Source organism: Rosa chinensis, chromosome 1, assembly GCF_002994745.2.
Source record: "Rosa chinensis cultivar Old Blush chromosome 1, RchiOBHm-V2, whole genome shotgun sequence".
In the NCBI taxonomy this organism is placed as follows: Eukaryota; Viridiplantae; Streptophyta; class Magnoliopsida; order Rosales; family Rosaceae; genus Rosa; species Rosa chinensis.
Genome location: NC_037088.1, coordinates 18,768,267 through 18,795,806, shown reverse-complemented (window position 1 = coordinate 18,795,806; position 27,540 = coordinate 18,768,267). Strand labels below are relative to the sequence as shown.

The 27,540-nt window shown below is 40.7% G+C and overlaps 1 protein-coding gene across 3 annotated transcripts; it reads left to right on the top strand.

The window, feature by feature from the left end:
* Positions 1-15,085: 15,085 nt before the first annotated feature.
* Positions 15,086-26,973, top strand: LOC112181853. Of its 3 annotated transcripts, XR_005804540.1 has the most exons (8): positions 15,086-15,257; positions 23,949-24,110; positions 24,203-24,283; positions 24,591-24,719; positions 24,945-25,007; positions 25,153-25,280; positions 25,697-25,955; positions 26,065-26,973. XR_005804540.1 is itself a non-coding variant. In XM_024320253.2 (7 exons), the coding sequence occupies exons 2-7, from the start codon at positions 24,015-24,017 to the stop codon at positions 25,887-25,889; spliced, it is 690 nt and encodes a 229-aa protein (XP_024176021.1). In that variant the 5' UTR covers positions 15,087-15,257; positions 23,949-24,014; the 3' UTR covers positions 25,890-26,973. The 3 variants fall into 3 exon arrangements, 2 of the variants coding, with proteins under 2 accessions (XP_024176021.1, XP_040368510.1); XM_024320253.2 differs by having other exon boundaries at positions 15,087-15,257; positions 25,697-26,973; XM_040512576.1 differs by lacking the exon at positions 15,086-15,257 and adding an exon at positions 15,901-15,945 and having other exon boundaries at positions 25,697-26,973.
* Positions 26,974-27,540: the final 567 nt, after the last annotated feature.

Here is a 27,540-nt window from a genome sequence, read left to right as displayed (position 1 = left end):
ACTTGGTCACTACAATGTTTCCATAAATAGGGCTCATCCCAAATAAAGTGCCTAGCCATTTTCTTCAATTTATCCTTACTAGCTTTGGAAAGTGTGTCAGGAAATGTCCTAGTGACTAAATAGTTAACTATATCCGCATACCAGGGCACACTAACCTCTATCCCAAAGAGCTGCTCATCTGGGAAAGTTTCCTGTAGGGGCTGGACGTCCTCCTCGTGTACTATCCTGCTCAAATGGTCCGCCACCACATTCTCGCTGCCCTTCTTGTCCTTGATCTCTAAGTCAAATTCCTGAAGCAGGATCCATCCAATTAATCTGGGCTTGGCCTCCTTCTTGATCATCAGATATCTCAAGGCTGCATGGTCAGAGTAAACAATTACTTTAGAGTGCAATAAATAAGAACGAAACTTATCTAAAGCAAAGACTACAGCCAAGAGTTATTTTTCAGTGGTGGAGTAGTTGAGCTGGGCGTCGTTGAGGGTCTGAGAAGCATAGTAAATAGCATAGGGCTTTTTATCCTTCCTCTGGCCCAACACAGCTCCAACAGCATAGTCCGATGCATCACACATAAGCTCGAAGGGTAGACTCCAATCCGGAGGGCATATGATGGGGGCCGTGGTCAACAACTCCTTGAGCTTTTCAAACGCCTTCTTGCAATCCTCATTGAACACAAAGGGCACGTCCTTTTGCAATAGGGCACACATAGGTCTCGCCACCTTGGAGAAGTCTTTGATGAACCGCCTGTAAAATCCTGCATGGCCAAGAAAATAGCGTACCTCCCTCACAGTTGTGGGGAGGGTAAGTGACGTACAAGATCAACCTTAGCCTTATTTACCTCAATGCCCCTATCAGATATTATGTGTCCTAACACTAGTCCTTGTGTCACCATGAAGTGACACTTCTCCCAATTCAGCACAAGGTTAGCTTCTACACACCTCTCACGTATCAATCCTAGATTCTCTAAACAAGTATCAAAATCTTTACCAAAGACACTAAAGTCGTCCATAAAGACTTCAATAATATTTTCAATGTATTCTGAGAAAATGGAAAGCATACATCTTTGGAAAGTACCTGGTGCATTGCATAAGCCAAAGGGCATGCGCCTATAAGCAAAGGTCCCAAAGGGGCATGTGAAGGTCGTCTTCTCCTTATCCTCGTGGGCTATGCAGATCTGGTTGTACCCACTATATCCGTCCAAGAAGCAATAGTAGGAATGGCCCGCTAAGCGCTCCAACATCTGGTCAATAAAAGGCAAGGGCATATGATCCTTCCTCGTTGTGGCATTCAGCTTCCGGTAGTCGATACATACCCTATGACCAGTGACTAATCTCTGGGGCACTATCTCATTATCCTCGTTCTTCACCACTGTCACCCCAGACTTCTTGGGCACCACTTGCACTGGAGAGACCCACTTACTATCAGAAATGGGGTAGATCACCCCACAATCTAGCAACTTGATCACCTCGTCTTGGACCACCTTCATCATGGGCGGATGTAGACGTCTTTGGGCTTCTCTTGTGGGCTTGGCGCCATCTTCTAACAGGATCCGGTGGACACACGTGGTTGGGCTGATCCCCTTGATATCTGCTAGAGTCCAACCAATGGCAGTCTTGTGCTTCTTCAACACGTCCACCAACTTTCTTTCTTGCTCTACCTCCAGCGTTGATGATATGATCACTGGGAGGGTCTCCTTTTCTCCTAGGTACGTGTACTTCAAATGCTCAGGGAGTACCTTCAATTCCAACTTGGGTGCCTGAACAATAGAGGGTAGCATTTTATTAGTAGAAACCAGAATTGACAAATAGGAAATTGACCTCTTTATAGGCTGAGCCTCCAGTGAGGCCACAGTCTTGATCACTCTAGGCTCCTCAACGTCCCACTCAACCTTGGGGATAGGTTCCCCATTTGCATCATATCCGACCCCGTCCTCTAGGGTCAGAGCCAATTCATCCTCAACCATTGCTTCAGAGAAAACCTGCGCGAGTGAATCAACTACATCAATAGCAAAGCAAGGTTTCAAATCAGAAACAGGGTACCTCATGGCTTCAAGAATGTTGAAGCGTATAACATCACCATCAAACTCCATGGTGACAGTCCCTTTGTACACGTCGATTTTAGTTCTTGCAGTCCTCATAAAGGGACGCCCTAAAAGTAATGGAGTGGTATTTAGGGGTGATTCCTCCATGTCCAATACGTAGAAATCTGCAGGGAATATCAGATGGTTTACCTGCACAAGAACATCCTCAACATACCCTTGAGGGTATTTGTTAGACCTATCAGCAAGTTGAATAACAACATTATCCCTCTTAAGAGGGCCTAGACCTAGGGACACATACAAATTATAAGGCATAACATTTATGGATGCCCCTAAGTCTAACATCACATTTTCAAACCTGGTGTCACCAATGATACAGGGAACAGAAAAACTCCCCGGGTCCTTCAACTTTGGGGGTAGCTTCCTCTGGATAACGGCTGATACTGTCTCGCTCATTTTCACCACCTCCTTCTCTCTTGTCTGCCTCCTTGTGGTGTATAGCTCCTTCAAGAACTTGGCGTATTTAGGCACCTGTTTGATGCACTCGATCATGGGCATGTTCACTTGAACCTTCTTGAAGATTTCCAAGATCTCTTGATCAGATTTATCTTTCTTCGTCTTGGCAAACCTGCTTGGGAAAGGTATAGAAACAACTGGGTTAGTCTTAACTAAACCACTAGAGTTAGGAATTGTACCTTTGGGTGCCTCAGCTTGGGGCAAGTCAACTTCCACCCTTGATGTAGCTGGGTCCTTCTCAACATCCTTCTTAGACACCTCCACAACGTCTTCTTCTTCATTATGGGCCGCTTGGGCCTTCTTGTGGGCTCTGGGAGGTTCAACTAGTACGCGCCCACTCCTAGTGATGATGGCTTGGGCGTGCTCATTCCTTGGGTTAGGCACTGTGTTGCTTGGAAGTTTCCCTGTTTCAGCAATCCGGCCCATGAAATCCACCACTTGGCCCATTTGATTCTTGAGCTCTGCAATATCCTTTGAATGGGTCGCCTGTCCTACAACCAAAGCTTGAGTAGCCGTGTTAAGTTGTTGTTGCCCCGCAGCAAGGGACTTCAACAGTTCATCATAATTAGGGGCACTCAAAGTATTAGAACTAGGAGGTGGAGGGATAGAATTGGGAATACCAAAAGTTTGAGGTACCTGAGGCCTCAAAAAAAAACCTGGTGGGCGCTGAGAATTCTGACCTGGGCCTTGAGGTGGTCTCAAGGTGTTATCATTGTTGGCCCAACGAAAGTTGGGGTGGTCTCTGAGCCCAGGATTGTAAGTATTAGAGTAAGGGTTGTACCTCGGGCCTCCTTGACCTCCTTGATACACTAGGGCGTTAACAGATTCCCATCCTTCTGGAGAGGCAAGCTGGGGACATTTATCTGTGGGGTGCCCTTGAGTCGAGCACATCCCACACACTTGAGCCATTGCTCCTCCTCCATTAACGTTTAAGACTTGAGACAGCAGAGTAGACATCTTGTTGACCTTCTCTTCAAGAGCAGAGTTAGTGGACACCTCATGTACCCTCCGTTGAGAGGAAAGCACCCCCTCATACTGTTGATAGTTTAGTGCACGATTAGTAAGTAGCACCTTGGCATCAGCAGGTGTCTTATCCATAAAGGATCCTCCAGCAGCAGCATCTAACAGACCACGCTCATTAGCGGTGAGTCCTTCATAAAAATAGGTAAGGAGGGACCCCTCACTCATCCCATGGTTAGGGTATGATGCTACAAGGCTCTTAAACCTATCCCAATAATTGCAAAAATTCTCCTCATGTCCTTGCGTAATTCCACTAATCTGCTTCCTCAAAACAGTGACCTTTGAGGCAAGAAAGTACTTCGTAAGGAACTCGCCCTTCATCCTATCCCAGGTGTTGATAGTCCCAGCAGGCAGCTCAAATAGCCAAGTCTTGGCCTTGTCCTCCAAAGTAAAGGGAAATGCCTTCATCTTCAAGATATTGATATCAGCTCCTTTAGGGCACATACTCCCACAGACAAACTCAAACTCCTTGAGATGCTTGTTGGTGTCTTCACTACTCATCCCATGAAACTTGGGTAGGTGATGCAGAAACCCACTCTTTAACTCAAAATCATCATTAAGCCCCTCTCCTGGTTCTAGATAGGCAATGCATAAGGGCGCAGCACCCCCACCTGTAGGATTAGACAGTTGCCTAATAGTCTCAGCCATTGGTGCCTGTACTTGCTCAACACGGGCGTGCTCTTCCTCTTCTGTGTCTGCAACGTCCTCTTCAGTGACCTCCTCGTCTTCCTCTTCAAAGACTTGTTCTTCTCCTTCTTCAGAATGGTCAGGTTTGTTGATCTCCTCGGTTGATCTAGTTGAGGAGTTATAACCTGAATAGCTAGAGTCCTGAGAATCCCTCCTTTCTAGAGGAGGGCGGTCTGAAAAAGTGAGTTCTGCCCTTTGCTTAGCACGTTCCAATTTTTCAAAGAGCTCCTTAGTCTTATCAGAGACAGTGGACATTCATGGACCTTTAAGACCAAATCAAGTGTTAGTAACATGTACAAGGTTCGAAATACAAACATTATGTCTTTCCTACTTTCTAAGTTACTTTTGCATTTACATACTTAGGTACTGGAACAGAGGACCTCGTTTGTGCAATGGGACTATAGAACAGCTACCCTCGACAAAGTCATGTTTAATCCAATATACCTTAAGCAGGTCACACATCATTTTGTTTTTTATTATTATAAACATAGTTAATATCTCAATTGATTCCAAGTTGTAAGTCGAGCCCAATAGAAACCGCTACTATTGGTGAGATACGATATAGGGATAGTCGCCTAGACATAAGTCTCTTTTCTTTGTTTCAGAAGGCTAGATGGCCAGATTAAGAGGTAAGTGAGAGGGAGGACTCATTTTAGTGATACTACGGAGGCTACTCCCTCATTGAGGTTTAGGCCCCTATTGGCTACTCCCACATAGTGGTTTAGGCTCATTCTATAGTATCTCTGAGATCCAATTGAACCCATCACCCAGGGTCCCAATCTAAGACACCATCCGTATGCGCCCCTTACTCAGCTGGGAAATTAACTTATGTGTTAGACCGTTCTCCAAGTGCTAATAAAGGCCACCCTCAACCTCAAGAGACCTGAGCAAGGTACTAATGAAGGGTTTAGGCCAATATTAACAAAAGGGCCTTTGTCTACTCATACGATTTTACACACTTACAACAATTAAGTATTTAGCTAAATTCATAACCTAAGTATATTAATCTAAGTGAAACACATACAATTTCCAACATGCTAAAAAAAAATCTAAGTGAAACACATTCAATTTACAATATGGTTAAAAAAAACACTTTCTACAAATTGTACAACAATGATAAAAGACATGCTTAATTTTGTAACACTCATAAAACTTAAACTAAATCACAATTAAAGCTTGGCCTAACCGAAATCGCAATTTGTCACCATTCCACAAGTGTAGTACAAATATTAGCATGCATTCTATATACAACAAAATCGATGACACTTAAAGTGCAAGGGATTTTAACAATCCCCGGCTTCGGCGCCAAAAATTGATGCGGCTGAAATAGCCTCACAATTTAACCTTGCAAAATGTAATTGTCAGTATAGGATAAGCAGGGATCGTTCAGTCCGGGGATTGTAGGGTACACCTACACAAAAATGTCAATTAACAAATAAAAGAATAAAATGGGGGGTTTTTGAAATTTGGTTCCTAATCTACTTAAAATAAAATCAAAACAAATAAAACTCTATACAATGATCGACTTCCCTAACCTAGACCAATACCACTTGGAAATTACTAAGTGTAAAAACAGAAAATTCATTTCGACATGCTACAAAAATGTGCCCACCTTAAATGCCTAGATAAGAGCCCAAATGAAAAGCCTCAGCGGATCAATCCATTTATTTGATTCGTTCTAATGTAGGTTTGGATCGGAAAAGTCCTTACCAAGCCTAATACTACTAATTTCCGAAAACACTCAGCGTAATTCTCTTAACTAGTAGTATTATCCTACCCTCGAATCAACTCACACGTGCAAATTAACCATTACACATAGAATTTAACACGTAATTTCCAGAATCGTTTAATCATTAAAGCATGATTTTTACCACTCGTTAGAACTAATTACTACTTGTTTAACTCAGCGTCTTAACAAATAACAATTACTCTTGGCAAATTAAGCAAACACACAAGAACTCTCACCGTTATTCTAGCATGCAAACTTATTAACCTAACTCTGAAAATTACCTAAACACGTAAAAGGGCACAAGATTGTAACATGCATCATAAAAGAATTCTTGAAATTAACTCAATAATAAACTGAAAATCTCAAAAATATTAAAAAAAATATTCTGAAAATTTCATGTCTCCAATTACACAACTTGCAAATTGAAACAAACAAAACCGAAACAAAAATTATAAGTAGAGTCATAGTTACACTTTGAAGCTTTTCTCAGTGGCTTAGCAACAAGGTGATGAACTCGTCTCTACTATGGTGGTGGAGCGTCCTTGACTCAGCGCCTAAGAGCTTTGTAGATTGATGGATGGATTGTGTCACAGTCTTGTAGGTGATGGAAGTTTAAGGAGTGAATTGGGCAGAGTCTCGGAAAAGTTTTTGGCCAGGAAGTGATCTTGGCTGGGAAGTGATCTTGGCTGGGAAGTGATGCAAATTCTATTCTGGATGTTGCCTATTTATAGGGGAGCATTGGTTGGCTTTTGTCGATCATACCCTTCATCATTGGGCGGATGGGATTGCATCATAATTCCTTTAATTTTCCAACTGAAACATCTCCTTTAAGGCCTTTAACTCCTCTCATAATGGGGCAATTCCTTTAATTTCCAAGCTGAAACATCTTTTTCTTATTTATTTTCCAGTTGAAACATCTTTCTCTTTTATTCTTCAACTGAAAACGTCTTTCTCCTTTATTCCCCAACTGAAAACGTCTTTCTCCTTTATTCCCCTTCTTCATTGCTTGGTCAAATATCTTAATGCTTTATTTTATGACTCAATCATTGCTGTTTTCAAGAGTTCCACCAGGCAAGGTTTCCTACAACAAGCAGGAGAATATCAGAATTTTCTAGAGAAAATAAAATGTAAAGACCGCAAAAATAGTCGACAGTGAGGAATCCTGATCCAGCTAGGATTTTTCATGAATTTTACTTTTTCCGCTTATTTCACTCCAAACACTCAACAAGACTCTAAAAACGACTCAATGGCTCAAAACACTAAACTTAAGGGAGAAACAAGGCTAAAATGGCGCACATATTCAATAATATTGTCACACTTTTTGCTCCTATCAGAACCCAAGTTGGTTCGTGGGTGTGATCTACTGTTAATTTTAGGCTGAGATCAAATACCCGATATGTGTGTGTATATTTGTGTTAGGTATATGATTATCCACTGTGGTGGAGTTAATAAAGTCATTATCAAGACTAGTGTTGGTGGTGATTTGCTGTACAAAAGAAAAGAGTTTGGAAACCGAGTTGTTGCATATGGTCCTCGACTAAGTTTGATTATTGGACTTTGAATATGAGTCGGAATTTATTAAGGTGGTAAATTCTGGATTTGAAATGAAATGACCAAGTGATGTTTATCTTAGCCTTGGTAAGAATCCAGAATTTGAAGAATCCTAATTTGAAGATTCCTGGTGAATCCTGGTCAAACTAGGAAAAGTTAGTCGAACGTACGATTAGTTGATTGTCGAGACTTTATATATTAGTTCGACAGTTTATTAACAATCATTATATCGGAACAATAGTACTCCAGTTACTAGGGGAACAGAAGGTTCGTGAATTCCAGACAACGTGAAATGGTAAAGCTTCGGAATCCAGGTAGAGGATTCGGGACTCACTCGATTAGATGTTTTTTGTGTTTAATTTAATTGTGATGCATGATGAGTTGAATGGCTTGGTTACGTTAAAATGCAATGCATACTAACTAAACCGTGAGAGAATTTGTGATGGCTTGAGAGCGAAGGGTAGCACTGACTTCCTTGGATTCGATCCCCTTAACTTCCGGAGGGTTAGCTACACTGGTTAAACGGTGCGTGATCGCAATGACGACCCGGTTCTGTGTGTGTAGCTAGGTAGTGGGCGCTCTCGCTACGCTTACCTGGTTTTAAATTAAAATGTAAGGTAAGGTTGTGTAGTGGGTCTATGGGACTGGTCAACAAGTAATTGTGGCGCCATATTTATTTAAGTATCATGCATCGATTTTGAGTTGGAAAATATTTTAAAGTTTGTCGTTTCCTTAAATAAAATGGTTTGGAGTATGTTTTCATACTGGTGCATCATTAAAGTTATAAGTTTTCAAATCTAGCCGGGGTGAAGCCCCTATTGAGCAGCGAGGACGAACGCTCACCCCTACAACAGTGTGATTACAGGTACTGTGCACTGGTAACGGGATTGTAGTGGACGGAGCTAGTTAAGCGGAATTTGATAACTCTTTATAATGGAAATCAGGTTCCGGATGTTATTTTCGACCTTTATTTCTTGACACATGTTATTCCGGAACTTCTTGTTGACTGTTTGTTGTGGTTATTAAGTCCTTTATTCCTTGACCATTCGAAAATGACAAGTCCTAGACGAACAAAGTAAACTGAATAATTTTAAGAAGTTTTCACCTCAAAAGTATTTTCAAATCTGCGCTGTGCATTTTACGAAAAGTTTATCAAACAAAATGCCTTGCGGTTCTCTAGAATGTAAATTGAGTATTTGGTTTATGTTTTAGAAACTTGCGGCACTGTGACGTGCTCAAGCTGGTGAGGTGCAGTTTGAGGCGTTACACTCTCCTCAAGATCAAAGAGAACTAGGTTCGATTTGAGGACAAAGTAGCAGACTTGCTCACTAAGTCATTGCCTAAATTTCACTTTCCAGAAATATGTTGGTAGCATCGTTTACAAAAAAATTATCCAAACTCTCATGACTGTAGTCATCAAGGGGAGCTGTCTATATGTATGGTCTCGAAACATTAAGGGTGTGTTGTACTATTTTTCTCCTTTGAATGAGGTTATTTTTGTCTCACTGGGTTTTTGTTAGTCGGCAAGATTTTTGATGAGGCAACGAGATGAGTGCTATGTTTAGGCGACACAAGGGGGAGTGTTTAAGGATATCTAATTGTGTGTCTAGCCCAAACTCTAATTACTTGTCTGAGTTGTAATAGGGTTAGTTTTACAAACATTTTCGGAGATATTTTATTAAATGTATGATTCAATTTCCTTATAAGACTCATATTCTCTTGTTATAATCCTCTATATAAAGAGGCCCCTATTATCAATGTAAGCACAACTCAATTCTCTCCCAATTTCTGATTGCCTAAAACATTTCTTAAATTATTTTATTTATAAACAATTAACTATTTTTTTATATCTCCTTCTCGACTTCTCCTTTTGGTTTCATTATTTCCTCTCTCTCTCTCTCTCTCTCTCTCTCTCTCTCTCTCTCTCTCTCTCTCTCTCTCTCTCTCTCTCTCCATCTCTCTTTTTCTTCCTCTTCATACCAAAGGAAATCAAGTTGGGTATTAATCATATAAATACCGCCTACAATTGTTCAAAGCTATAGGTCAATTGAACCCAAAAACATGAGGAGGCACAGTGTCAGTGGTCTTTGATCGTCACCATTGTCATTTACCCATAGCTGGGAAAATTTCTCTTTATCTGATTTCGATTGTTTTTTGGATGGTTATGAACTTCCTCTCTTTATCCCTAAATTTGAAAGATAATTGAATCTGACGGTTTGCATTATGGTATGGTTTGATTTGAGTTTTTTGAAAATTGAAACTCCAAACTTTGGAGCTGATTTGAGTACAACAATTGAGAACTAAGGCTTGCAAATATGTCAATCGGCAGGATTTTTCTTTTGGAAATTGAATCAAGAAGAGGGGAAACATAAATGGTTGGTTCTATTTTAGCTTCTTTTAGTAAAACTTGGAACTTTCTTGGTGGATTTCGGTGTTTGATTATGTACTGATCTCCAAATCGAAAAACGAGTCTTCTTCTTTTTCCTCCTCTTCCACCTCAAATTCATTGTTTATTTCAAGTAAAGGACTAGGAATTGCAATGGGAGAAGGATTGGGTTTCCAGAACTTAAGAAAGTGTACAAAGTCTCCATGGTTACAAAAAGAAACAGAAAGACTAATTGGAAGAGAGAGAGAGAGAGAGAGAGAGAGAGAGAGAGAGAGAGAGAGAGAGAGAAGAGAAGAGAAGAGAAGAGAAGAGAAGAGAAGAGAAGGAAAGAGGAAGAAACAATAAAAAAAAAAAAAAGATAATTCCCTTTGCCTCTGGCAAATCTGACCGAGAAGAGAAGAGAAGGAAAGAGGAAGAAACAATAAAAAAAAAAAGATAATTCCCTTTGCCTCTGGAAAATCTGACCGTCCAAATTAACATGTAATTTACACATCAGATGTAACGTCCCGAACCTAAATTTACTGATTTACTGATCATTAGGACGGTAAACGACATTTACCTTCACTTTTACAGTCGTTTCAGTACTTTTAGGGGGCCCTAAAATATGAATTTTTGTTCGGATCAAAATTTGAGAAAATATTCTTCATGAAAGTTGTAGAGAACGTTAAACCGAGCGCGTGGATATGTGGTACGTAAAAATCAGAGTTCGTATGCGAAAGTTATAAGCGAAATACTAAAATTACTGTTCATGATAATTTTCTATAAATAGCCGAGTTACTGTGGTAAGTTTCCATTTTCGGAAACTTACCGAGCCCTCTCCCCGATTCTCTCTTCCTCTCCGACCTCTTCACCTTCTTCCGGCCATAACTCCTCCATCCGGCGACGGATTTTGACGTATAAGATGTCGTTGGAAAGCTCTCTTCCTTCTCTTCATTTCTGGGTTCGTTTCGTAGCTTGATATGAACTGTGGAAGGTGAAGCAACGAGAAGAAGAGGATGGTCACTGTAGCAGTTTTGAGTCAACGCCGATATTTTCCGATTCCGGCAGTATCCGGCCACCAAATTGGTGTCGAAGGTTCGGTTTTTGACATAGATCATTTCCCCTAAGGTCTTTCATTACAATTTGCAGTGTAGAGGTCGAATTAACAATTTCAATTTCTAGGGTTCTTGGAATTTCTGGAAATTTTTCACCGGCCAAATTGGAGCTCTTCTAGGTAAAATTAGAACTTGTTGTAGTTGAGAAAGAGGTTAGGTTTGTTGAGTAGATGGTGCTGCCAAATTTTGGTGGCCATCAGAGGTGGTTGCCGGTGGCGCGTGGAGGCGTGGAGACGTGTAGGGCAGTGTTTTAATTTCGGTTTTTAGCCCATTAAATTGTATATATGTTGTAGAGCTTGTATGTGAAGTTTGGTGAATTATGGAGGAGTTTGGAATTATTTGTGAATTTCCGAAGTTTGAAGTTTTGTGATTGAATTGTTGGAAATTCGGCCGTCGGATTTCCCTCGTTTTCGTTGTGGAATATGTTAATTGAGGAATTGGTGTTGTGAGAGAGATTTGGGTGGAATTTGAGAAGTAATGGAGATAGGGATTTTCAGATTTCGTTTAGGTTCGTAATTATTTTATCGGATTGCCGTTTACAGAAATATAATTGTGTACAGGGCAATGCCGCGAGCTACGGTTAAATGAAGGAACTCGTTTACGTGGTCGCCCAATAGTACTGTAAGTGGACTTTTGTTTTAAATAATGATGCATGCGTTTATTTTCTTGAATTAATGCTTATTTAATTAACATATTATTTTCCGAGCATATGAATTGATTTTGGAATTTGATTTTGATTTATCTCGTGGATTTGCTTTTAATAATGATTTTCATGAAGTAATTATGATTTTTATCGGTTGTGAATTTCGGATATTACTTTGTTGTGCTCGGATTCGAATTTATAATTTATGTTGAATTTCGACTAATTATTTTTCCGAGGTGATTTCCGGAATTAAGTATATTTCTGTTCGTTGATTTGAGATTATGAAAAGGTTTTCGAAATGGGATTTCGATGAAGTGATTTCCTATTTATTTATCGACTTTCGGTTTTGGCATTGGGAATGCCTTGTTGATAATCTAATTATTCTTTTAGCGTGTGGGACATGTTGTTGATTTATGTGACTTTCTACGAGAATTTCTAGGTACGGTTGGGAATCGTACCTGTGTTTTCTTTATTCGCGGGACTTATGGGGAAGCTTTACTGTTTTTCGATTTTCGTATGATTTTAACCCACCATACCTGGGTCGGCATATTTATTGCTAGCTAGCCTATTAGTACTCCTCCCTGCTTACTATGTGTTCGTGGGTGAGTAAGAGCAAAGCATGGGATGCTCCAGAGTGTGGGACACTCCGACCCGAGCCTGGAAGGCTCCCTTCTTTCGTATGGTGAAACTTCTTCCCCATATTATATCGTTGCTTGACTAGCGGGGCTAGTCCGATTTTCACTGTAGCCAGCGGGGCTGGTCTTATCTTCTTGAGAAATGAGATTTCGGTTTTACGATATAGTTTTCGAATGTGGTGACTAGCGAGGCTAGTCGATTTATCGTTTTGGAATTCTAGGATTTAAAGCTAAATGTATTTTCTAATTGTTGCATGCATCGGTTTTTAATGAAATAAATGTGGGAAAGTATGAAAACCTTTTTCCTTTAAATTGTTTATTTTTGTCCACTCACGCTAACATTTTTCTTCTACTTTCCCTTGGGCCTTTCGGTTTCTAATGCCCAGTTTGCAGGCGAATTAGTGGAGGTCGGGCGTACATGACATTTGAGGCATAGTTATCACTACTTCCGCAGTGTAGGATCGCTTGTTCCTTTACTCTTCTCTTTATATCTCTGTGTATAGTAGTATTGCTCTGATAACCTTTGAGATTAGTATTTTTGAGTTTTGTGTTTTGTGAAAGTAGAGTTGTTGGTAATTGGGAGCAGGGTGGCTCTAGGAGTATAAGGTTGGTTTGCTTGAAGTGTTTTTGTGTGTTTTACAGGTTTTTGGGTAGTCCATTTTAGAGGTGACTCTGCCGAGTTTTTGGTAGAGTTATCCCTAAGGTGGGCCCCACAGGGCCACCTCGGATTTCAGGGTGAAATTCGGGGCGGGTCCTATCATCAGATAAGGCCTATGGGTTGGAGTGGTTTCACATGTCTTTTCTAGCTGTTGGAGGTCTTCACGTGGATTTGACACCACCATTGCTTAGTAAGTTTAAATAAATAGAAAAGCAGTATGTTCTTAGAAAAGTACAACAAAATGATGGTAGATCATCATTAATCCTAACGGGAAGATCATCACTAATCCTAAAAATGCATAGGTTCAAATAGTAAGGAACACTGACTCCTAACTTAGTCTAGCTCTCTTCCTAGAATGGCTAGGACGATCTATCCCGAAATTGACAACGAGGAGACATATTCTCTCATAATGGATGTCATTAATTGCACTCCACCACCCTGTCAGTTTGGTAGTTTTCGAATAACTGAATATGTCACTTACAAATATGGTCACTACGTATCTTTATGGGGATCTATATATGGAATAATCATGAAGGTCTATGGTGAACTTCATTTACCCAAGTTAAGTGGCTCTAACCATGGAGCGTGTTTGCAAAGAGGTTGAAACGCTCACTAAGTGACTACTTGATTAGAAAGATTTGCCCGCGCGTTTCCATGACAAGTTTCGGATTCTATCATAGTTCATGTTGGTGACATGATTTTCATTGGAAGCCCTTTAAAAGTTAAGAGAAACAACTGAACACTCGAAATCTGAGTTTGAGATAAAGGATCTTAGGAGAACACAATTATGTCTTTGTTTGGAACTCGAGCATCTTGTTGATGGATGCTTGACAAGGTCAAGCCTTCAAGCACTCCCATGATCGTCCGTAGTTTTGATCCAAAAAAGGATCCTCTTCATCTGAAGGATGACGACAAAGATGTGCTAGAGGCAAAAGTGCCCTGCTTAAGTACAATAGGCACATTATTGTACTTAGCTCAATGCACAAGACCAGACATCTCATTTGTAGTGAACTTGTTAGCTAGATATAGCTCTGCTCCAACACGATGCCATTGGACTGGTTGTATGGCCTTGTTCTATCCCTAAAGAGAGATGATGAATTAAGACCTATCACACACCAGGAAGGTCTTGTTGATCCTCTATCCCTATCTCAAAACGACATTAGTGTTTTGGAAAGTCTTGCTGATGTTGTGTATCTCTTTGACCCACACAAAGGTCATTTCCAAACTGATTAAGTGTTCACCATGGGTAAGATCGTGATATCTTGGAGGTCTAAAAAACATACCCTAGTCGCTATATCTTCGAACCATGCAGACATTATTACTCTTCATGTAGTGGTTCATGAATATATATGGATTAGATCAATAATTACACATGTTCAAAGCAATTGTGGTTTGAAGTCTACCACAGATGAGCCTACGAGCATTTATGAGGGTAATGCTACTTGCTTTGAACAAAGCAATGCTACATCAAAAACAACAACACCAAGCATAATCAGCAACAACAGACTCTCCTCAAAATCAAAGTGAATTAGGTTCGATCTGAGGACAATGTGGCAGGCATGCTCACTAAGTCATTGCCTAAATTCCACTTTCGAGAAACATGTTGGTAGCATCATTTGCGGAAATTATCTGAACTCCCATTACTGTAGTCATCAGGGAGAGATGTCTACATGTATGGTCTCGAAACATGAAGGGTGTGTTGTACTCTTTTTCTCCTTCGACCGAGGTTATTTCTGTCCCATTGGGTTTTTGCTACTCGGTAAGGTTTTTGACGAGGCAACGAGATGAACACTATGTTTGGGCGACACAAGGGGGAGTGTTTAAGGACATCTGATTGTATGTCTGACCCAAACTCTAATTACTTGTCTGAGTTATAATAAGCTTAGTCTTACAAATATTCTCGGAGATATCTTATTCAATGTATGATTTAGTTTCCTTGTAAGACTCATATTCTCTGATTGTAATCTTCAATATAAAGAGACCCCTATTATAAATGAAAGTACAACTCAATTTCTCTCAATTTCTGATTTCTTAAAACATTTCTAAAATTATTTTATTTATAAACAATTAACTATTTTTTTATATCTCCTTCTCGACTTCTCCTTTTGGTTTCATTATCTCCTTCTTGACTTCTCTCTCTCTCTCTCTCTCCCTCTTCATACCAAAGGAAATCAAGTTGGGCATTAATCATATAAATACTGCCTACAATTATTCAAAGCTATAGATCAACTGAACCCAAAAACATGAAGAGGCATAGAGTCAGTGGTCTTTGATCGTCACCATTGTCGTTTACCCGTGGCTAGGTAAGTTCCTCTTTATTTGATTTTGATCGTTTTTTGGATGACTGTAAATTTCTCTATTTATCCCCAAATTTGAAGGACAATTAAATCTGACGGTCTGCATTATGGCATGGTTTGATTTCAGTTTTTTTTTTTTTAAATTGAAACTCCAAATTTTGGAGCTGATTTGAGTACATCAATTGAGAACTGAGGCTTGCAAATATGTTCAATTGGCAGGATTTTTCTTTTGGTAATTGAATCAGGAAGTGGGGAAATAGAAATGGTTGGTTCTATTTTAGCTTCTTTTAGTCAAGCTTGGAACTTTCTTGGTGGGTTTTGGTGTTTGATTCTATACTGATCTCCAAATCGAGGAACGAGTCTTCTTCTTCCTCCTCTTCCACCTCAAATTCATTATTTATTTCAAGCAAAGGACTAGGAATTGCAATGGAAGAAGGATTGGGTTTCCAAAACTTAAGAAAGTGTACAAAGTCTCCATGGTTACAAAAAGAAACAGAAAGGCTAATTCAGAGAGAGAGAGAGAGAGAGAGAAACAATAAGAAATAAAAGATAATTTCCTTTGCCTCTGTCAAATTTGACCGTCCAAATTAACATGTAATTTACACTTTAGATAAAGCCTATGAGTCGGAGTGGTTTCACATGCCTTTTCTAGCTGTTGGAGGTCTTCACGTGGATTTGACACCACCATTGCTTAGTAAGTTTAAATACATAGAAAAGTAGTATGATCTTAGAAAAGTACAACAAACTGATGATAGATCATCATTAATCCTAACGGGAAGATCATCACTAATCCTGAAAATGCGTAGGTTCAAATAGTAAGGAACACTTGCTCCTAACTTAGTCTAGCTCTCTTCCTAGAATGGCTGGGACGATCTATCCTGAAATTTGTCAATAATCGAGACCAATATAATAATAAACATTCAGTTTGGGTTGGTCATTCTAAAATATGAGAATCGATGATTGAATTGATTTTTGTTTTTTTGGTTCGGATTTGCGGTTCTTCGGTTTCATTACACAAATTATAACCATTTCTTGTACTATTTTTGGGTAACTCAAACATCATTTCATATACAATTATCTCTCATACATCCATCACCGTGCAAGGACACATTGACACAAGTAAATGACATCATTTTTACATTAAATCACAAAGAAAAATTTAAAAAGCATGAAATTGAAGCAGCTTTGCAGTTCACTGTTTAAATTTGAAACTTCCAGATCTACAGCAATAGCAAACTAGCAAATAAGGTAAGTCACAGACCTAACACAGTGAACACACAGACACAAATTAAACTAATACCCACATATCCTAACCCCAAGTCCCAAGTCCCAAGTCCCCAAGTACAAGCAAATGAACTAATGTTCAAATATTTAGCAAAGTAGAAAGCCTAAACTTTGAAGTAGCAACACAATCAAACAATTAACGATATGAGAAACGTAAATCTGCAATTCTACTAATGTTTAGCAAGCTAGTAAGGCATTCAATTTCTAAAGTAAATTGATGTTGTTTGGTGTCTCACTCATAGAAAAACAAAGTGATTCCTGTTCAAGGAAAACATAATTTGTGTTTAGCCCAAACTCTAGGTTACTTGACCTAGTGGTAATAGGATTTAATTAGAAGGAGCTAGAATCCTAATCAATGTAGAATTACTTTCCTTGTATGATTGAGATTCTATACATTGTAATCCTCTATATAAAGAGGCCCCTATTATCAATGAGAACACACAGCAAATTTCTCTCTATTTCTGATTCCCTAAAACACGTTATCAGCACGAAGCCCTAACCCTGAAACCCTAATTTCGTAGCCTTCAAAGTCCTGCAACCACCGCCTCATATATCGAAGAACCAGTCCCAAGGAACCCAGAACCGGTGGGAAACTACCTGAACTGGCCGCTGGAAGTTGCTGAACCACTCGGGTTAGCCTCGCCTCGCTAGCCTCGCTACCGGAAGCCCTGCTGAGCCTCTACCTAGACTTGTCGAGTGCCGCGCACCCCTGTGCCTGGACTGCCAACATCTGCCGAAAAGCTGCCGACAGCCCCTGCAACTCCTGCCGAGCCCCGCGCGCAGCCCCTATATCATCTGCCGAGACCTGCCGAGCACCTGCCAAGAACCTGCCGACAGCCCCTGCATCATCTGTCGAGACCTGCTGAGCACCTACCTAAAGCCTACCGACAGCCTCTGCACAGACCCTGCAACAGCCCCCGCAAGCCTCCGCAACTGCTCTGCACCGCCCTGCCTAGCTCCGGCCACCAGTTTCCGGCCACTTTTCCTGCGACCTCCGGTGACCCTTTTTCCGACCATCTACAGTGACTTTTCCGGTCAAATTTCCGGCCAATTTTCAAGGTAAACTTTTCTAAAAGTTTCCGTTTTTGAAGTTTTTCACTTTCTTCTTCTTTTTCTCGGGGACTTCCAACATCCCTTCTTCTACCCCTCTTTCTTCTTCATAGGGGAGACTAAAAGCCGAACTGTGGGGGTTCGTGCTAACTTCAAGCTTGGAGCTTGTAGAGTCCTCCAAACTTAGAGTTTGTTGAGAAGAAAAACGATCGACCACATACATCATTGTTTCGATCTAATCCAAAACCCCTCTTGGAATCGGATTTTCTTAGAAGCGACTATGCTCAGAAAATCCCTAATTTCTTGGAAGCGACTACGCTCAGAAATTTATTAGTTTTTCGTGGTAGCCTTTTTCGCTCCGAAACTAACCTTACTTTCTTATTGTTTTTCAGGATGAGTAACCTGAACAAGTTGAGCTTCGCTCCACTAGAGACAACAGGCGCAGGATACCACAAGTGGGTCCGTGATGTGGGCCAGCATCTTAAGGCTGATGGGATCCTGAGTATGATCCAAGAGCCAAGTCAAGACGTGCTTACTCCTCAACAAGCTGCTGCTTTTGAAGCAAATAGAGCTACGAGAGAGGCTAATGAAGCAAAAGCCATCATTCTCATAACAAGGCACATGAATGACACGCTCCAAAATGAGTACCTCAATGAGGAAGACCCAAGAAAACTATGGGTAGAACTCAAGCAGCGTTTTGGCAACGTCCGTGATTCCCTGCTTCCAGACGTAGAAGTGATATGGCATAGCCTCCACTTCTGTGATTTCAAGTCTGTACTTGACTACAATTCAGAAGCACTTCATATCAAGTCTTTGATGGAACTCTGTGGACAGAAAATCACTGATACGATGTTGATCGAGAAGACTCTCTCCACCTTCCCTTTCTCTGCATTGATGGTAGCCAAAAACTATCGGATTGATGTCAATGCTAGACACATCACAAGATTTCATGAGCTAATTGGTGCCATGAACGTAGCTGAAAAGCACGACAACATACTTGTGAAGAACTATAACTCTAGACCGGTGGGAGCCTAGTCAAATCCGGAGTCTAATTATAGTCACGCCCCCAAGGGAGGACGCAAGGAGCGAAACCCTAAGAATAGGGATAATTCTGGATGTTCTGGTCCATATACTCGCCCAAAAGAGGAAGGAAACCACCAAGATATGCATGCACGGAACCGTGGAGGTAAACGTGTGAAGAGAGAGAGAGGCCAAGCCTCCAGTTATGGTGGTGACGCCACCAAGGGCCATAACCGTCCGCATAGTGCTCCCAAGGCACCTCGATCAAGGGAACCTGACCATAATGATGCTTGTCTCAGATGTGGATCAACTGGACATTGAGCAAAGGCATGTAGAGCATCCCAGAATGTTGCAAACGCATACAAGATGTATCGTGAAGCAAGGGAGGAAAATTACATGGAACAAGAAGATCAAGATCATCTTGATCTAAAGGTGGAAGACTTCAAGAATCAAGACCCAGAAACTAGCGATTTTGATTAAGTCTTTTTATTTTCCAAGAGATGTAGATAATTGCCATATTATTTTATAGTAGATGCCAATGATATTAGTCTTTCTTCAAAGTAGGCGTACTCAATGTAAGTGTGATGTCTAGGAAGGTTTTGAGATAAGTGGTACTTAAGTGAGGTTTGCTCCACCGACATCTCTCTACTCATCTGGTCACGTTTACATTGGAATTACCGAAAGGAGTTAGACGACTATCGTTGTTTTGCATTAGTTTATTGGATTATATTTTCTTTAGTCAAAAGAAACAATGATGTAATTCTGTTTGGCTTATTAATAAAAGTTGAGTTCTTTTCTTTATGACTCCTTTTTAATTATGAGCTTTTCTTTTAGGAATGGATGAACTACAATGTCTTGCGGATAGTGCGACTACGCACACCATTCTTCGACATAGGCAATTGTTCTTAGAGATGTTGCCTACATATTCCTCTGTGACTACGATGGCTGGGCCATCAGGTTTAGTTCAAGGACATGGAATGACCCAATTCCTTTTGCCAAATGGCACCTTGATTAAAGTCACTGAAGCTCTCTACGCTCCTAAGGAAAATCGAACCTTATTGAGCTTTAAAGATATAAGAGCCAACGGATTCCATGCGGAAACGCATAATGGGAAAGGGAAAGAGTTCCTTTCCATCACCTCTAATGATTGCGGATGAAAGCGCATCTTAGAGAAGCTTATGTGTCAATCTAGTGGACTCTATGTCACTACAATTCGACCTATTGAATCCAATAATGTAATAAGAGAAGATCTCTTGGATTCTGACACATATTGGCTTTGGCATGATTGACTAGGACACCCTGGTCATGATATGATGCTCCGTATACTAAAGACTTCACACGGACATCCATTCTTTAGAGCGAGAAGAAGCAAGGATCGAAAATTGATCCCTGGACTTAGCAAGACCGCAACAATTGCAGCATCTGGCACTACAGCCATCTTGGGGTGCCATAGGGCCGCCCAAGTCCCATGTGATGACGCCATCATTGGCGCCAACCATGAGCATGACGCCATGGTTGTTCCTCCTGGTGGCCATGACGCCACACACACCAATTTCCATGGCTCTAACGCCATAATGGGAGATGTAGTCACACATTTTGCTACTAATAGCGTTAAGAACGCTCAGGCCCAACCAAAATCCTCATTGGTTGCTTCTAAGGCCCCTCGCTCATTTTGCAAAGCCTGTTCCTTCGGGAAACTAGGACCGAGACCGTCCTACGCAAAGGATCCTAAAATAGTCATTCCGTTCTTACAGAGAATCCAAGGGGATATCTGTGGACCAATTCAACCATCATGCGGACCTTTTAAATATTTTATGGTATTGGTTGATGCGTCAACACGCTAGTCACATGTCGCGCTGTTGTCCACTCGAAATGCTGCTTATGCTAAACTCCTCGCCCAGATTATCCGTTTACGGGCTCACTACCCTGACCATCCTATTAAGTCAATTCGACTTGATAATGCTGGGGAGTTTACATCGAAAGCGTTCGATGACTATTGCATGTCACTGGGGATTGACGTAGAGCATCCAGTTCCCCATGTTCATACCCAAAATGGTCTCGCAGAAGCCGCTATCAAACAACTACAGATGATAGCTCGGACATTGGTTATGCGCACCAATCTCTCTGTTTCTGCTTGGGGATATGCAATATTACATGCAGCGACGCTAATTCATCTACGACCCACTGCAACCCAATCTTATTCTGCGTTACAGCTAGTGACTGGGTACGAGCCTGATATCTCACACTTATGCATTTTTGGGTGTGCTATTTATGTGCCTATTATGCCGCCACAGCGTACTAAGATGGGTCCACAACGACGAATGGGCATTTATGTTGGATATGAATCTCCAACTATCGTTTGCTACCTTGAACCCTTGACAGGCGATCTCTTTACCGCTAGATTTGCGGATTGTCACTTTGATGAGACAGTCTTCCCGTCGTTAGGGGGAGATAAGAACACAGATGTTCAACAGGAATGACAGGAATTGTCGTGGTCTGTCCCTACTATGTCTCATCTCGATCCCCGTACCGCACAGTCCGAACTTGAAGTGCAAAGAATAATCGAGTTTCAGAACGTAGCAGATACTCTGCCTGATGCGTTTTCTGATATTGCTAAAGTGACGAGATCACACATACTTGCTGCAAACGTGCCTGCAAGGATTGATGTCCCAAATACTGGACATCACGCCACTCTTGTGACACCAGGAGATGGCGCCATTGCCCAACATGGTAATGATGTGGCGTCTATGGCCGCAGGTCCTGCAAGGAATCGCGGTAGACCAATTGGTTCGAAGGATACTCGCCCTAGAAAGAGAGCAAATGAGGCACAAACAAATTCTTTAATCATCGATACTCAAAATCCGTCCCATGAGAATGTTTCGGATTATGGTTATGTCCAAGAGACATCATTGGGGGACGCCTCAATGTCAGAACCTATTCCTGAGAACGTAGAGGTCTCTGTCAATTACACTAGTGTACATGGGACGTAGGAAAGAAGCTCCATCATCATTGATGATGTATTAGCGTATTCAGTGGCGCATGAGATTATTGAGACCGATGATATCGAACCACGCTCCGTTGATGAATGCCAACGTAGAGCTAACTGGCCAAAATAGAAAGATGCGATCTAGGCAGAACTTAATTCTCTAACGAAAAGAAAGGTATTCGGACCAGTTGTGCCAATACCGCCCAATACCAAACCAGTTGGTCACAAATGGGTATTCGTTAGAAAGCGTAATGAGAAAAACGAGATTGTAAGGTACAAAGCTCTCCTTGTGGCACAAGGCTTCTCACAGCGCCCTGGAATCGACTACAAGGAGACATATTCTCCCGTAATGGATGTCATAACGTTTCGCTATCTTATCAGTTTGGTAGTTTCCGAAAAACTGAATATGCAGCTTATGGATGTAGTTACCGCGTATCTATATGGGGATCTAGATATAGAGATATACATGAAGGTCCCAGATGGACTTCAATTACCCAAATCAAGTGGCTCTAAACCACGGAGCGCGTTTGCAATTAGATTGAAACGCTCACTATATGGATTAAAAAAATCCGGACGGATGTGGTTTAACCGTCTAAGTGACTACTTGATTGGAAAGGGATATGTCAACAACGAACTATGCCCATGTGTGTTCATAAAAAGGACAAGTTCCAGATTTGCAATAGTAGCTGTTTATGTCGATGACATGAATATAATTGGCACCCTTAAAGAGTTAAGGGAAACCGCTGAACACTTGAAATCCGAGTTTGAGATGAAAGATCTTGGGAAAACACGGTTTTGCCTCGGTTTGGAACTTGAGCACCGTAGAGATGGTATCCTGATTCATCAATCAGCTTATACCCAAAAGATGCTTAGGCGTTTCAACACTGATAAGATTAAGCCTTCAAACACCCCAATGGTCGTCCGTAGTCTTGATCTGAAGAAGGATCCATTTCGTCCAAAAGATGACAATGAAGAAATGCTAAAGGCAGAAGTGCCCTATCTAAGTGCAATAGGCGCATTATTGTACTTAGCACAATGCACAAGACCAGACATCTCATTCGCTGTGAACTTGTTACCTAGATATAGCTTTGTGCCAACACGACGCCATTGGACTGGTGTTAAAGATATCTTTCGATACCTGAGTGGTACGATTGATATGGGCTTGTTCTATCCCTACAGAGAGAAGATGGATTCGGACCCATCAAATGATAGGGACGCTACACATAGTGGAGTGCGTTTCCTCTCCCCATCCCAAAACGATATAAGTGTTTTGGAAGGTTTTGCTGATGCTGGGTATCTCTCTGACCCACACAAAGGTCGCTCCCAAACTGGCTATGTTTTCACCATGGGAAAGACCGCGATATCTTGGAGGTCTACAAAGTAGACCTTAGTCGCTACCTCTTCGAATCATGCAGAGATTATTGCTCTTCACGAAGCAGTTCGTGAATGTATATGGCTTCGATCCATAGTTACGCATGTTCGAAGCAATTGTGGTATAAAGTCTACCACAAATGAGCCAACGAGCATTTATGAGGATAATGCTGCTTGCATTGAACAAATGAAGCAAGACTACATCAAAGGCGACAACATCAAGCATATATCGCCCAAATTCTTCTACAATCAGCAACAACAGAAGCTCCTCAAGATCAAAGTGAATCAAGTTCGATCTGAGGACAATGTGGCAGACTTATTTACTAAGTCATTGTCCAAATCCACATTCGAGAAACATGTGACAAGAATTGGCTTGCAGAAATTATCTGAATTCCCATGATCGTAGTCATCAGGGGGAGGCGCAGACATCAGGGGGAGATGTCTACATGTTCGTCTCGAATCGTGAAGGATGTGTTGTGCTCTTTTTCCCCTTCGACTGAGGTTATTTTTGTCCCACTGGGTTTTTGTTACTCAGCAAGGTTTTTAAGGAGGCAACGAGAGAAGCACTGCATTTGGGCAACACAAGGAGGAGTGTTCAAGGAGAACCTAATTTGTGTTTAGCCCAAACTCTAGGTTACTTGACCTAGTGGTAATAGGATTTAATTAGAAGTATCTAGAATCCTAATCAATATAGAATTACTTTCCTTATATGATTGAGATTCTATGCATTGTAATTCTCTATATAAAGAGGCCCCTATTATCAATGAGAACACACAGCAAATTTCTCTCTATTTCTGATTCCCTAAAACAATTCCATAATTTTGAGTATTAGTTGCTCGAGGTGAACCAATAATTATTTACTGCATGTCAATAATTAATTACTGTAGTTGTTGACATGCGGTAAATAATTATTAACAGAGAGTTAGTTAGTTTGCTAGTCTGCACTCTGCAACCAATAATAAACTGGGTATTGGCTGACCACGCAGAATGGGATCTCCGAGTCACCAATAAGAGAGAGTAAAAGAAGCCACCAATAACGTAGAGACGGCAAAATGGGGGAGACGACGTCGTTCATGAGGAACAAATACTGGGTATTGAGGCACGGCAGGAGCATTCCAAATGAGAAAGGCCTCATTGTTTCCTCCATGGTACTCTTCTTCTCTTTAATTTTGCTGTTTTACCCCTTATCCTTTACTATTTTTGCAATTGCCACATTGTTTGTTAAAATCATTCATCACAGGAAAATGGTACCCTCCCAGAATATCAACTGGCGCCACAAGGTGTTAATCAGGCTCAATTAGCTGCAGAATTGTTCACAAAGGTACTTTTCTGTTTAAATATTTCATCTTTTCAGTTTTGTTGGTTTTGCTTTCATTGCATATAATCTTTTATTTTTTATTGTTCAAAATTTACTCTTTGATATAGTGCTGGGTCTAGTGTTACCAATACCGATTAGGAAATGTGAATTGTAGTTGAAAATGGAAGAGAAAGATGGTTGCCATAATTTGTTACAGAGGCTCCAGGCCTTTGGACTAGTTTTAAATTCCAATGCAGAGGGTGCCTACTAAATTTCATAAGCATTTTAAAGTGTTGTTTAGGAGATGAGATAATTAGTGTTGCCTGTGCAGTTACTTGAGGAAAGTTGCATACCACTTGCAGATGTTCGCATTTGCTACTCTCCGTTTTCGAGAACAACTCAGACTGCTCGAATTGTTGCATCTGTCTTGAACATTCAATTTGAGGGTCATCAATGTAAGGTAAAATGCTTCAGTCACTTCACCCCCACAAAAGGGTTTCTGTTGAAGTTGCTTTATGGGCCAGAAAGACCACAAAAACAAAATTGCTAGCTTCAGTTTGTGTTTGACACAATGCGCGAGTGATTCTTGTGTATGTAAGTACACCAGAGTTCAAGACCAACTTGGCTGTCAAACCAAGGGTTTTTGCCTTCTGGCACTGATTATGTAGTAGCTTTTTCTTTTCAGGTGATGGAAACCCTCCGCGAACGCTTCTTTGGTCCTTCATTTGAGCTTGGGTCTCGTGATGAAGTAGGTAACAGCTAATGGTTTAGCTTTTCCACTGACTATAGTCATTGCTTTTCTGTAGGGCTTGGTTTATAAACTCTACTATAACTTAATCCTGTTCTACTGAGTTTATCACTTTATCCTAATTCTGTTTTCCCTTTACCTATAGTACCATGAGATCTATGGCACACTTGATGAGAAAGATCCTCTGATGAGGCCAGAAGGCGGAGAAAGTGTTGATGATGTTGCATCTAGACTTGCAGAAGCTATGGTAACTATGGAGTCTCTATTTCAAGGGTAAGTTTATGAATAACATTTTTGGTCTATCTACATTTTGCTTGTATTCAATACACCAACATCTATGATAGCTCCACATACGCCCCATCAGTTGAATTAATTCATCCTATTCCACAGCATATCATTAGGCAGTTTGGCATTGCAGAGATTTGAATAAAATAATCTGACTAGAAACATAAAGTTCTTAAGAAACTGAACTAAAAGTTAGGATGAAAAGTTTGTATTCTAATTTTCCATATAGTTCAAATTCATCTGTATAACATGGAGACACTTGACCCTAATCAATCTGTTAGCTGGATATAACTTGACCCTGCCTTACTTGTTTAACTTCCATAGGAAGTAAACTAAGCCATAGATTTTTCTGCTTATATATTAGTTGAGCTTGTGTTTGTCTCTTGAATGTTTTCTATCTGCAGGTGCACGATCTTAGTTGTTAGTCATGGCGATCCCCTACAAATCTTGCAAGCTATATTGAATGCTACTAAGCTAAACACCGAATCCAGTTATGACGACTTGGCATCAAGAATTCAAAATGTTAGAGCTCCTTCCATCTTGTCACAGCACAGGAAATTTAACCTGCAGACTGGGGAGCTCCGGGCAGTTATATGAATATGAAGATTATATCAGGCTGAAAAAGTGTCCATGGATGAATAAGATTGCTATTAACAATAATAGGCGATATCTTCTTATTAGCTTTCTAACGAGGCATAATGCAACCTAAAGTATCTCAGTTATTGAATGTTTTGCACTTGGCATTTGGCAATGCTCTTTTTGTTGTGGTCAGATTTTTTGCACTTGGAAATGCTTTTGCAACTCAGGAATTCAACTGTAATGATATCCTTTATTTTAAGTAAGCTCACAAGATATAGGTTGGCAAGTTAGGCAGAGTTGGCTCAACCCAATGCGGGGTGAATCAAGTATTCAAGTAGCGTGGGCAAGAATGTTCTATTGGAGCAGGTCTGCTCTACAATCTTGCAATTAAGGACGCTGCAGAAGTGGCAATGTTTGTATGGATAGCATGCAAAGGATTCTTATTTCTTACCTAGTGCAAAATGTCTTTTTCGAAGGAAAGTGGTGCAGGACCCAATTTTTCGTCAGTGTGGGATGGAAGTGGGTGGAATCCATTATTCATGCCATTTGGTCTTGTCAAACAGCACGCTCTACTCGGAAATTATCTCTTTAGTGTCAGGGTCTGGAAAGAAAAATACTTCATTAAGGGATTCCAATGGAAGTCTGGTTGGTGTACATATGCATTGCGAGCTCTTTTTCAGCTCATGCAACGGACTCTTGCTCTCCTCTTTAGGTTGCAGTTTTCTCAGAATAAAGGTTTGCTTAGAGCATGGAAAGTGATAATGCGAGCCATTCAGTGAAGGTAAAGACTCATCTCTTGACTGTAGTGCCGCTGGCAATATCATTAGTGAACTAAAGCTGTTGCTGCAAGGCTACTTGTTATTCATTGCCATATGTTTCCCAAGTCTATAACAGCGTCGCGTATCTCTTGGCTATCGAACAAGTGGTTGAGTTTCATGATTCAGGTGTGCCGTGGATACCCAAAAAAATTTGAGTCCAGTATTTGATGATGTATTTGTTTATTTTACGAATTAGTGGTACTCTCTTTTCACCCAGCTATAAGTCTCTGAGATTTAAAGGGTGAAGTTTTAATGAGGCCACTCATGGGTTGGTTATTCATAAATTTCCATTTCGAATAAAAGATCTCTCAATTAGTTCCTGGTATACTTATTTGGACATGCTTTTAGTTCACTCCAGGGTTACTTTTGTTTGGATGAATTACATGTGGGTCACCGCGTGATTGGTGAAAAAATTCCTCCTGAAAAAGCAAGATCATTTCATGGGTGACCTTAATACAAGCATTACTTCATACTGCATGGAACCTGCTATGTTTCACCATTAATTAGTGTTTCTGATGGGCTTGACAAAATTAACAAAAATTATTTTGGGGACACTCCTTAATTCCTAACCATGGAATCTAGTTTGAATTTCAGTGCTTAGCTGCTTGCTCATCTTCATTCAAAATCTGCATATTTTACTGGGCTGGAATAGTGTACTAGTGTATTAGTCTTTATCGATCACTTGGTTTCTATGGATGTGGCGGTGTAAGAAGTTCATATTTGATCAAAACTTCTGTATGTCCCTTGATCTTAATACACAGTTATCTTGCTGGAAACGTGTGGTTGGAGGCTAATACTCCTAAAAAAGAAGAAGGAATATACTGATCATTTCATCTACAACAAATAGTTAT